The sequence below is a fragment of the Anneissia japonica genome, unplaced genomic scaffold (genome assembly GCF_011630105.1).
Source record: "Anneissia japonica isolate Jap-2015-1 unplaced genomic scaffold, ASM1163010v1 scaffold401_len1656234_cov178, whole genome shotgun sequence".
In the NCBI taxonomy this organism is placed as follows: Eukaryota; Metazoa; Echinodermata; class Crinoidea; order Comatulida; family Comatulidae; genus Anneissia; species Anneissia japonica.
The window spans coordinates 1,543,633-1,556,418 of NW_022745982.1; the positions used below are offsets into that span (position 1 = coordinate 1,543,633).

The following is a 12,786-nucleotide window of genomic DNA, read 5'->3' on the forward strand; positions in this document are numbered from 1 at the left end:
TATATCAGCTTAGCTAATATTCAAGCTTAGTGGAGATGTTTTTATTCATGAGAACATGCTGGGAACCCAGGACCCTGGGATTGGAAAGCAAGCATCTTAACCACCAAGCACGTCTCCACATTACAATAATCAAATGAGTGTGTGGATTACATTTCAAGTTTGGTTAACATCGTTTCCAACATTTTTATGAATGAAGACATGCGCAAGAACTCGAATGGCCATGAAGCGGTAAGGCAGGGGCGCCGCCAACACAGCCTTAACATCTGCGCTGGTTCAAGCCGCTCTTCGTTCAAGTTTCGGTTAGTAGAACCAAATCTTCTCGGATAAAATGGAGGTCCAGCGTACTAATTTGGCTCATGAGAACATCAAAGAACCCATTGTAACTTTCGAAAAAGTAGATGGAGTGCTATGGTTCATTTCAGCTTCTGTCGTTGTGGAATGATGTGAACATGAACCTACTCTAAGCGTATAAGCGCCTCTTTAATGTGGCTAGGGAGTCACGGACTACCAGCAATTAATTTAATTTGAAAGCACCACTCTTGTGTGTGCCGCCGTTCCAAAGGCGTATGTTCTCAAAGTTAATAAATGAATATATAAATATTAGTACTGTATTATAATTGTCACTATCATCATTATCTTCATCATCATCATCATCATCATCATCATCAAACCATTCAAATGACACTTCTTTTTACTTTAAGCTTTTTCCACACTATGACAGTGACAAGTAACTGTTATATGCCTATATTTATGTGTAAAGGCCAACTCAGACAGCGTCGTACGACGCAGCTCGACGCGATTTGTTGTCGCGTCGGGTCTGTGTGAGTTAAACGCAGACGCGATGGTTTGCGTCGGGAGCAGTCGCGTCGTAGAATATTAAACATGTTTAATATTTCTCACGACGGCTTAAGACTGTCCCCGACGATAAATCGGGTCGGGCTGCGTCGGCCGACGCTGTCTGAGTTGGCCTTTATGCGACATCATCATGCCATAAATGGGCACATTAAAGAAATGTGTCACATACAATGTGATAGTGTCAACAGAGCTTAAATGCGTGTTATTTTTTTCAGTACTTGTCTTGATTCTGGATGGAGCTGTACTGAGTTTATATGCTCAGGTATGTAAAATTTGATTTTATTAGTTTGGCTAAGGGCTAAGCGAATATATCGTTGTATTATGTACTAATATTTTCGGGGAGTTTTTTTTTTTTTTTACACTATAAAAATAGCGTGGAGGATTGAAATGTAAAGCTCCACGTAATTTTGACCTGTCTTTGGTGACACTTTAAAAATCTATACGTGTTTAAACCAGGTCTATTTTTTTTAAGGTTTCTAACGTGTTTAGCATTAAATGTGCACATTAATGCTAAACACGTGAAGATCCTAAGCACATTAAGCTATGTCTAAACACGTTTAGCTTTTAAACGTGTCACCAAACACAGGACAAAAAATTCGTGGAGCTTTGCGTTTAAAACCTCCACGCAGTTTCTACAGTGTAGGTGGCATATTAAGTCAATAATTTATGATAACTTATAATAATTTTCATAAATTATAGATAGCTAGCTCCATGATGATAATATGCAGATAATAACGTAATGATGTTTCGCATTGTAACACGCCCGTAATTTATTATTATTATTATTATTATTATTATTATTATTATTATTGTCATCGTCATCATCATCATCATTATCATCATCGTCATTATCATCATCTTCAGTTATATGTAAGAGACAGTTCTTAATTAATTTGTTTTGAAAGGCCAAATTATTTTTAGAGTTGGTCTCTCACGAGCCAAAGATAATCTCCACCGAACAATCGTTATACATTTGGGTGAAACTCTTTCCGCTAAGATAGATATATTTTAAAGGCTTTTTGCTACACTAGACACGATAACAACACGACAACAACGACACTATAGAAATGGGTTCAGTGTTGAAGAATATACGACAGCGAAAATCTTGGTAGTTATCGTGTCTAGTCATGGAGATATTATAGTTCACTATAATACCTTAATGGTCTAGCGTAAATGTAGCTTTGCTAATGTGGTATGACTCGAAAATACTGCTATTGACACGGTGATCTGACTTCGCTGTACAAAGAATTCTTTATGACTAATATTTGCAGGACAATCAAAATGCACTTGTATAAGCACTGTTCGTTTGTTCACCATTTTTCCAACAATCATACTTACTCTCCTTGACACTTATTTTGAACATTATCATTAGGAAAATGTTTAAATCAACGCTATCCTATACCTTACACTTTTACACTGATTATACCAGAGAGAGGTACATTCCTAATACATTATGGTCTTCCACTTTTATAGCGCATGATATATGCATAGCAAACATTATGTAACCACTAATAATACTCAGGTCCAGTGGCGTAGGTATGGGCAGTGCAGTATTGGGGGCTCGTTCAATAGGTCTAATCTGGTATAATGATCTAAAAATATAACTTTAAAAATTAAAAAATCCTACTTGAACTTTAAAAGACCCTTCAATAATATTAGGTTTTAGAGGCTACAATATTGATTAAATTTATTACAATTTACCTATTACCAATTTCCTACACGCTGCAAGTCAAAAAACCCAATAAAACAAGCCCTTACGTATACGATGCACTAATGTACTTTTTGAAATCACATTTCTAAAGCAATAAAATATCGTCACGCACATTTGTGTTTGTGTGGCATTTTAAAGTTGGTTCAACTATATTGTGTACGTTTTTAAACACTTCAGATCATCATAACTTAACGAATACATTTTAGATTTACTTCACCGCAAGTAGGTCGATGACTGTTGTATTATTGAATGGCAATTGGTATTATCGTGATGTAATAGGCAATACCTAGATTTGCGTCAGAAGAATCAATTAGGGGGCCTATGTGTATTTTGCCCAACCTGTTGTGAAAATGTATTGAATACTCAGTGCGTGATGCACTAATATACTTTTACCTAGGGCCAAGCAGTTATCTATGCCATAGTTACCAACCGTCACGCATCGTGCGGGACAGTCCTGCGTTTCAAATTGATTTTGGATGAAACACGCATTTTGCAGAAGCACATGCGAGATAATAAATGTGTCACGCATTTAGCACTTGCTTGATAACGAATTGTCACAAGTTCAGGGGAAAACGTATTTAAAATTAGAAGAAATTGGTTTTATCAAAAATATAAAAACGGTCATACAGTAGCTTGAGTCATTAAGAGCTTTCATTATCTCGTTCGAGAATCAATTCACAGAGAAAATTTCTCCTTTCTGACCAAAACAACCCAGCCAACCACGCTCTTGTAGAATGTAGTAGTCGCAAGCAGTCTTGCGAGTTTATTATTACAACCGTTGATTATGTGACTGGAACCCGAACTTCCGCAGGGGTTACGTTATAAGCAGTATACCGTGTATACTCGCGTATGTCCTATAAGGTGACCCGTGTATAAGACGACCCCCGAGTTTTAGAAGATTTTTGGTTGATATTTGTATGTCTGGTGTATAAGACGTCTCCTTGTTTCATTGTCGGAATTTCTAATTTTGTGTGGTCCTGATACTGCATCTAGCTGGATAAATGGAGCCAAATGCAAGGGTAATCTTACAAATAATACCATTTTATGACTTTTTAAATCTTTACCGTCAAAATCGTATTTTCCCGTATTTAAAAGTGCTTTGATTCATACAACATTTAGTTGCTTCATTACAGTAGTAAGTTCGCGTGTTACGGACAATCCGCACATGAGACGAACATGATTATAAAAATCTAAAATATGAATGTCGTGCGTATAAGACGACCCCCCCCCCTAATATTTTGATTGTAAATTGATATTTTAAGCCACGTCCTATTTTACGCAAGTATATACGGTATTTGTTTTAAAACCCTAGGTCACCTGAGCGTTAGTCATACAGTAGCGGATTCAAGGGGAAAATTTTCCATGGGGAGGACCCCACCCCCTTTCATTTTGGGTATTTTTGGAAATGATTTGAACCCCCCTCTTTCAAATCCTGGACCCGCCCCTGAACTCACATGCGTAACTGTCATTTAGGTGTAATATGACATCATGTCATGATGCCATAAAATACCGTTAGACCATACAGATTCATACGACATAACGGCAAATGTAACTCTCTTTCATACGATTGACAATGTTATGGAGATTATTAGGCTAGAAAAGCTTATTGGTCGCATAAAGAATAGGGGTATCTGCAGGGTGCAATATACCCGTCATCTCATAGTTATGAAACTCATTCGGGTTTCTAATTGGGCCTAGGCATTTAGTTACTTGACTATTGACGACGTACGTGACAGTTGCGTTACAAACTCTAAACATAAGGGATGCCGTACATAACTATGTACCAGATGGCGCCCAGTAATATATACAAGAATATATTGTTATGTAAAATACATTATTGTTATTATTATTATTCAGCATTACCTGGTAGGGGCCTAACTTGTGTTACTCAACTCTGAAATAAATTATTGGTAACGGTCTGTGTGGTTTCTAAAATCTATGCAGTTTATGTAACAGAACGACTTGTGTATCATAATAATTTAAATATATTTTTAACATGTAGTTACGTGTGTAGCAACCTGAAATGAACAATACAGTACATTTCTTCGTGGACATATTACTTCGTCACGGACTGCGTGGGTCCTACAGTCTGTCGATTTTGTTGTGAGCAAACAAAACGACTTGTGAACGAGTCGTGTATGATAATACAGTACTTTGAATATCTTCAATCTGGAAAGAGTGCTGTGGGTGCGGACGCACCCCCCAAATTTCAAAAGGTCCACTTTTTAAAAATCATGGATTAATTCAGAGATTAATTAATGAGGTCCTAAAATGTTATTTTGTCGCAGCAACAGGGGCTTTGCGTCCGGAGCCCCACGTCTCTTGAACGTATAGTAGGCATAACGTAAGGCTGAGGTTGTTTTTTTCGAACATAGAATTTTCTTCTGGCTTAGGCTATCTAGCTATTTCTATTAGAAATCAATTGTCATGAAATGATTTTAAAATAAATCGTGTATTACATTGGTTTTTTTTAAAATAATTTTTGTGCTAATTGCTTTTTTAAAGATCCTTGTTTTTCATCTCCGTGCATGAATGGTGGGTTGTGTTCAAAGATGGGTGATTACTACCAGTGTCTGTGCCCGCGGCACTACACAGGAACAGAATGCCAAACTCAAGGTGAGCAAACTTAGCAATGCACTAATTCCCATAACCCTACAAGATCACTATTTTATATCAACTGTTAACATTGGCAACATTATATAAAATGTATTTAGCTTATTTAGGGCTGTTTTATCATATCACATCTTGGAATAGTAAAACAGTCAATTTACTTCAAAAATCTAAAAGAGTAAAATCTGATTGTTTTTTTTTTTTTTTCATTTTGGAGCAGGCTTTGTAGGCAGTCGTTCATTACTATTTTGCATTTGAAAAGTAATGATTATTTCTACTAGTATTCCTACTACCACCACTACTATTACAGTAGGCCTACTATACTTGATACTGCTGCTACTGCTGCTACTGCTATTGCTGCTGCTACTACTATTACTTCCCTACTACTACTACTACTACTGCTACTGCTACTACTATTACTTCCCTACTACCACTACTGCTGCTGCTGCTGCTGCCCGGCTGCCGCTGCCGCTACCACTACCGCTACGACTACCACTAGTTGTTCGTATTTCGTATATTTATTTCGAGGCTGAAATGCCTAACAATTAAGAACAAATTGAGGCTGAGATAAAATTTCAAATGAGGTTTTTTGTTAAAAAAAAATAGAAAAACCAACAACTCCTATCTGCGCCTTATTTATGTGCTGTAGGTGTGTTATACCATGGAGGAATTAGTTTAGATTTAAACTTAGTTTAGTTTAAACTAATTCCTCCATGGTTATACCCTCTATATAACAGTACAGTAATACAGTATACTGATGTACAATAATAATTTTCTATGTTAGAAAAGTGAAGAAGAAAGTAAGGACATTTTGAGCCTGAAATCGGCAATAAAAGTAATAAGAACACTGAGCTTGGGCAAAATTTTACTGGTTCTTAGAAAGAGGATACGTGCTACCTACTACTATCATATTAATGAGTACTTTAATATTACGATACATTGTTTATATCTACACGTTAGTATCCGACGATGCCTGCTACGATGGATATGAAGTGATATTATATAATGGCAAAACCTTTTTTAATGACATCTGTCAGCAGACGTGTGAGTGTAAAGATGGTGTGATAACATGTGATCCCACCGATTCGTGCCCGGAACCTGCGTGTACCAATCCTGTGTACCTCCCGAATCGATGCTGTCCGGTCTGCTGTATGTTTGTTAAATAGTATTGTCATTGTCATTCCGATATTTTCATGGTTATTTTATAAAGCCTGGTTGTTTATAAAGCCAAACCAGTGTCTCGGGAAATTAATTAGCAGTGAATTCTACCTTCCCCCTGTGATAGACGTAGTCCGTCCTACATAGTAAATTCGATGGTTTCCTAGTTAAATTCTAAGCTTGGGCCACAAATTCTATATAATTCGGTCTAGGGCAGATAATTCACAGTGGATTGATTTGGGTTGAAGGGTGACGAATTTACAAGGCCGAAAGTCTTCTGAGTCCGGTACAACAGTGTTTTTTCATAAAATGTTTATTATTTTCAATTTCTTTATTTATTCACTTACATACTTACACAACTAAGACCAGCGCAGAATTTTTGTTATAACTTTTTCAAACAAATAAATTTAAAGTTGGTAAAGTTTTTAAATATCTATGTCGTTAAAAAACATTAAATTTAAAATAAAGCCATTACGCTATAAACTTCAAATGAGTACCAATACAGTGCTCCATTTTTTACAATGAACATTGAAAAGCTTAAGGAAAATATACTTAATAACATACTGTAAAATGTGAAATGTGCTAATAAGTACAATAAATTGTACTAGGGTAGAGCTTAATGTTGCTTTTCTTGTAAGTGCATTCAAGCGCCTTCTTCCGATGTACTATAAGAAAGCAGGTGTAAATTTACGGTAATACATTTCAGGGCCTGCAGAAAAAGATGGATTTTGTCCAAAAACGTCTTTCTCTGATATTGGAACATGCGAGGAAACATGTCGGCACGATGATAATTGTACCGGTGACCAGAAATGCTGCTTCAACGGCTGTGGGTTATCGTGCACGGATCCACAATCAGGTATTGCAAATGTAGCAAACTTAAGTTTGGACTTTTTAAATATTGTTATATTATGTAAAATTTACAGTGTTTGTGAGCGATGCTGTGTTTATTGAACAGTGTACAGAATCTCCAAATACTAAAAGTGGGATGAACACGCGAAAGGAAAAAGGAAGAAAAAAGAAAATAATTACCGGTATTTAGAAACATCCAAAGGGTGATCTTAAGACATGTTGATAATCCCATTGAGTGAAATTCAGCTGAAGGGAGAGAGAGCAGCTCTCCCCGACGAGAATCCTGTTCTCCCGCTGGCACCACCCCTGCTCGGTGGTGTACTGGTGGTATGATATCAGCTGATAAATTCTGAAGATCTTAGGTTTGCGTCACAGAGATATAGCGCATATTTCAAAGGACAGATTTAATATATCTGCAACAATTCGTGGTGATGGTGAAGAGATGCGTCTTCAGTGACTTTTTTTTTATGAAGCAATGGGGTTTTAAAATAATATATGTGCAATTTATTTTGCAGAACCAACAACTTTATGTGAGCGATCTCCTTGCCAGAACGGAGGAACTTGTATTGACATTTTGTCAACTGTGATTATGTGCCAGTGTTCTCCGGGTTTTCATGGAAATCATTGTGAAATACCAGGTACGTCAGATTCTTCTTATCGTTTGTAAAAATGACCGATTAAGGGCATGCCCTAGAAAACACCCCCTCGGGTCTAGTTTAGGCATGATGATAATGGTGATACAAGTATCACCATCAGATTACCTGATTTCGTGTTACTGGTCAATACAATACAATACAATATACTATATTCGCAACTAAAAACAGTTGAATTGCACATATATAAGAAATTAAAAAATTGCCTTAAAAAGTTAAAAACATCAAAACGGAGACGGTAAACAAAATTACACAAAAGAGCAAAACATAGAATATTATCAAACTTATTATCAAAATAATAACAATAATTATAACAATATTATTATTATTATTATTATTATTATTATTATTATTATTATTATTATTATTATTATTAAATTTATACAATTTATTGTGAAAATTAGGAGATTACAAAAAAAAAAAAAAACCGTTTCGGCCATTGTTGGAGCAGTTCACCAGACTATGCAGAGACAACCTACCATTTTCTGAAAAGACCAGCATTAATAATAGAACTTTTGACCGTTCTGTCCGAACTTTAGGGAGATGGAATTGTTGTGTGGACCTGCGGTTGTATTTATTGGTGGGGCAGTTGGTAAAACTGAGTGAAGTCTGTGTGATTGGTCTTTTATTTTCTGGAAGTATTGTCTGCATAGTCGGGTGCGCCGGTCTGCCAACTTTGGGATATCGACGAGGGCCAGAGCTTTATCATAGCTCTGTCTCTTATACACATCTAGATGTGTATAAGAGACAGATATAAATCAAGAAAGCCGTTAACACTTAAATTATATAAATTAAGATGTGTATAAGAGACAGATCGTGTATTACATTGGTTTTTTTTAAAATAATTTTTGTGCTAATTGCTTTTTTAAAGATCCTTGTTTTTCATCTCCGTGCATGAATGGTGGGTTGTGTTCAAAGATGGGTGATTACTACCAGTGTCTGTGCCCGCGGCACTACACAGGAACAGAATGCCAAACTCAAGGTGAGCAAACTTAGCAATGCACTAATTCCCATAACCCTACAAGATCACTATTTTATATCAACTGTTAACATTGGCAACATTATATAAAATGTATTTAGCTTATTTAGGGCTGTTTTATCATATCACATCTTGAAAGAGTAAAACAGTCAATTTACTTCAAAAATCCAGAAGAGTAAAATCTGATTGTTTTTTTGTTTTTTTCATTTTGGAGTAGGCTTTGTAGGCAGTCGTTCGTTACTATTTTGCATTTAAAAAGTAATGATTATTTCTACTAGTATTCCTACTACCACCACTATTATTACAGTAGGCCTACTACTGTTGCTACTGCTGCTACTGCTATTGCTGTTGCTGCTGCTACTACTACTATTACTTCCCTACTACTACTACTACTGCTACTACTGCTGTTGCTGCTGCCGCTGCCGCTGCCGCTACCACTACCACTACTACCACCACTAGTTCTTCGTATTTTGTATATTTATTTCGAGGCTGAAATGCCTAACAATTAAGAACAAATTGAGGCTGAGATAAAATTTCAAATGAGGTTTTTTGTTAAAAAAAATAAAAAAAACCAACAACTCCTATCTGCACCTTATTTATGTGCTGTAGGTGTGTTATACCATGGAGGAATTAGTTTAGATTTAAACTTAGTTTAGTTTAAACTAATTCCTCCATGGTTATACCCTCTATATAACAGTACAGTAATACAATATACTGATGTACAATAATACTTTTTTATGTTTGAAAAATGAAGAAGAAAATAAGAACATTTTGAGCTTGAAATCGGCAATAAAAGTAATAAAAACACTGAGCTTGGGCAAAATTTTACTGGAAAAAGGATACGTGCTACCTACTACTATCATATTAATGAGTACTTTAATATTACGATACATTATTTATATCTACCCGTTAGTATCCAACGATGCCTGCTATGATGGATATGAAGCGATATTATATAATGGCAAAACCTTTTTTAATGACATCTGTCAGCAGACGTGTGAGTGTAAAGATGGTGTAATAACATGTGATACTACCGATTCGTGCCCAGAACCTGCGTGTACCAATCCCGTGTACCTCCCGAATCGATGCTGTCCGGTTTGCTGTATGTTTGTTAAATAGTATTGTAATTGTCATTCCGATATTTTCCTGGTTATTTTATAAAGCCAGGTTGTTTTATAAAGCCAAACAAGTGTCACAGGAAAATAATTAGCTGTGAACTCTTTCTTCCCCCTGTGATAGACGTAGTCCGTCCTACTTAGTAAATTCGATGGTCTCCTGGTTAAATTCTAAGCTTGGGCCACAATTTCTATATAATTCGATCTAGGGCATAGAATACACAGTGGATTGATTTGGGTTGAAGGGTGACGGATTTACAAGACCGAAAGTCGTGTGAGTTCGGTACAACGGTGTTTTTTCATAAAATGTTCATTATTTCCAAATTCTTTATTCATTCACTTACATTTATCAACTAAGACCAGCGCAAAATTGTTGTTATAACTTTTTGAAACAAATAAATTCAAAGTTGGTAAATTTTTTTAATAGCTTTGTCATTAAAAAACATTAAATTTAAAATAAAGCCGTTGCGCAATAAACTTCAAATGAGTACCAATACAGTGCTCCATTTTTTTTACAATAAACACCGAAAAGCTTAAGGAAAATATACTTATTAAAATACTGTAAAATGTGCTAATAAGTACAATAAATTGTACTAATAAGTAGGGTAGAGCTTAATGTGGCTTTTCTTGTAAGTGCATTCAAGCGCCTTCTTCAGATGCACTATAAGAAAGCAGATGTAAATTTACTGTAATACATTTCAGGGCCTGAAGAAAAAGATGGATTTTGTCCAAAAACTTCTTTCTCTGATATTGGAACATGCGAGGAAACATGTCGGCACGATGATAATTGTACCGGTGACCAGAAATGCTGCTTCAACGGCTGTGGGTTATCGTGCACGGATCCGCAATCAGGTATTGCAAATGTAGCAAACTTAAGTTTGGACTTTTTAAATATTGTTATATTATGTAAAATTTACAGTGTTTGTGTGCGATGCTGTGTTTATTGAACACACGAAAAGAAAAGCGAAGAAAAAAGAAAAACTTACCGGTATGTTTAGAAACATCCAAATGGTGATCTTAAGACATGCTGATAATCTCATTGAGTGAAATTCAGCTGAAGGGGAGTTAGAGCAGCTCTCCCCGACGAGAACCCTGTTTTCCCGCCTTCACCACCCCTGCTCGGTGGTGCACTGGTGGTATGATATCAGCTGATAAATTCTAAAGATCTTAGGTTTGCGTCACATAGATATAGCGCATATTTCAAAGGACAGATTTAGTATATCTGCAACAATTCATGGTGATGGTGAAGAGATGCGTCTTCAGTGACTTTTTTATGAAGCAATGGGGTTTTAAAATTATATGTGCAATTTATTTTGCAGAGCCGACAACTTTATGTGAGCGATCTCCTTGCCAGAACGGAGGAACTTGTATTGACATTTTGTCAATTGTGATTATGTGCCAGTGTTCTCCGGGTTTTCATGGAAATCATTGTGAAATACCAGGTACGTCAGATTATTCTTCTTATCGTGACGTTTGTAAAAATGACCGATAAGGGCATGCCCTAGAAAACACCCCTCGGGTCTAGTCTAGGCATGATGATAATGGTGGTACAAGTATCACCATCAGATTATCTGATTTCTTATGATTGGTCCAGATGGCAATTCAAGTTATATAAAATAGATAGAAAAATAAAATGGTCATGAAATTATTTATTTGTGGTGATTTTTTTTTATTGTGTTTTGTTTTTATATTTTTTATTTGTTTTTTGTTTGTTTTGTATAGATGTTTCCAAAAACCTTTGAGTCATTAAGTAAATCAAATTATATGTTAATTCATCGCTACATGAATGTAATTGTATCAGAACCTAGCTATGTACCATAAGCTTTTTTTGCAAAATTATTCCAGTATTAGATTGATAATATTATATATAAATTGATATGCATATTGTTTCCAATGGTAGATGGACAGCCTTGTTACTATAATGACGAATTTTACAGGGATGGACAAATGGAACAATTCTACCAATATTGTTATAACTGGTATGTATCTAGATGTGTATAAGAGACAGGTAACAAGGCTGTCCATCTACCATTGGAAACAATATGCATATCAATTTATATATAATATTATCAATCTAATACTGGAATAATTTTGCAAAAAAAGCTTATGGTACATAGCTAGGTTCTGATACAATTACATTCATGTAGCGATGAATTAACATATAATTTGATTTACTTAATGACTCAAAGGTTTTTGGAAACATCTATACAAAACAAACAAAAAACAAATAAAAAATATAAAAACAAAACACAATAAAAAAAAATCACCACAAATAAATAATTTCATGACCATTTTATTTTTCTATCTATTTTATATAACTTGAATTGCCATCTGGACCAATCATAAGAAATCAGATAATCTGATGGTGATACTTGTACCACCATTATCATCATGCCTAGACTAGACCCGAGGGGTGTTTTCTAGGGCATGCCCTTATCGGTCATTTTTACAAACGTCACGATAAGAAGAATAATCTGACGTACCTGGTATTTCACAATGATTTCCATGAAAACCCGGAGAACACTGGCACATAATCACAGTAGATAAAATGTCAATACAAGTTCCTCCGTTCTGGCAAGGAGATTGATCACACAAAGTTGTCGGTTCTGCAAAACAAATTCTATATCTAATCTATATACAAACGAAGCATACGAACGGAAACTACCTTTCCACTTAACAAATGTAAACTATGTACAATAAAAATATAAAATCAACATATATTTGAGAGAAAACTACGTAATTTAGGCCTACTGCATGTGCAATGCTATTTGTATTCAGAGCTAATACAATGCCTACTATAGGCGTTGGAGGAGAATAGGGTATACATTGAGATAGTATCGACAAGGAATGCATAAA

The 12,786-nt window shown here is 35.6% G+C and overlaps 1 protein-coding gene across 1 annotated transcript in view; it reads left to right on the forward strand.

Annotated features, from left to right (window-relative positions):
* Nucleotides 1–174: 174 nt before the first annotated feature.
* LOC117120119 (neurogenic locus notch homolog protein 1-like) overlaps nt 175–12,786 on the forward strand; it is a 41,956-nt gene continuing 29,344 nt past the window's right edge. The window contains exons 1-7 of the mRNA XM_033265130.1: nt 175–299; nt 1,071–1,117; nt 5,072–5,182; nt 6,137–6,325; nt 7,041–7,190; nt 7,699–7,821; nt 11,831–11,923. Of these exons, the coding sequence (XP_033121021.1) occupies nt 187–299; nt 1,071–1,117; nt 5,072–5,182; nt 6,137–6,325; nt 7,041–7,190; nt 7,699–7,821; nt 11,831–11,923 (826 nt within the window). The 5' untranslated portion in view covers nt 175–186. The remainder of the gene's footprint in view (nt 300–1,070; nt 1,118–5,071; nt 5,183–6,136; nt 6,326–7,040; nt 7,191–7,698; nt 7,822–11,830; nt 11,924–12,786) is intronic.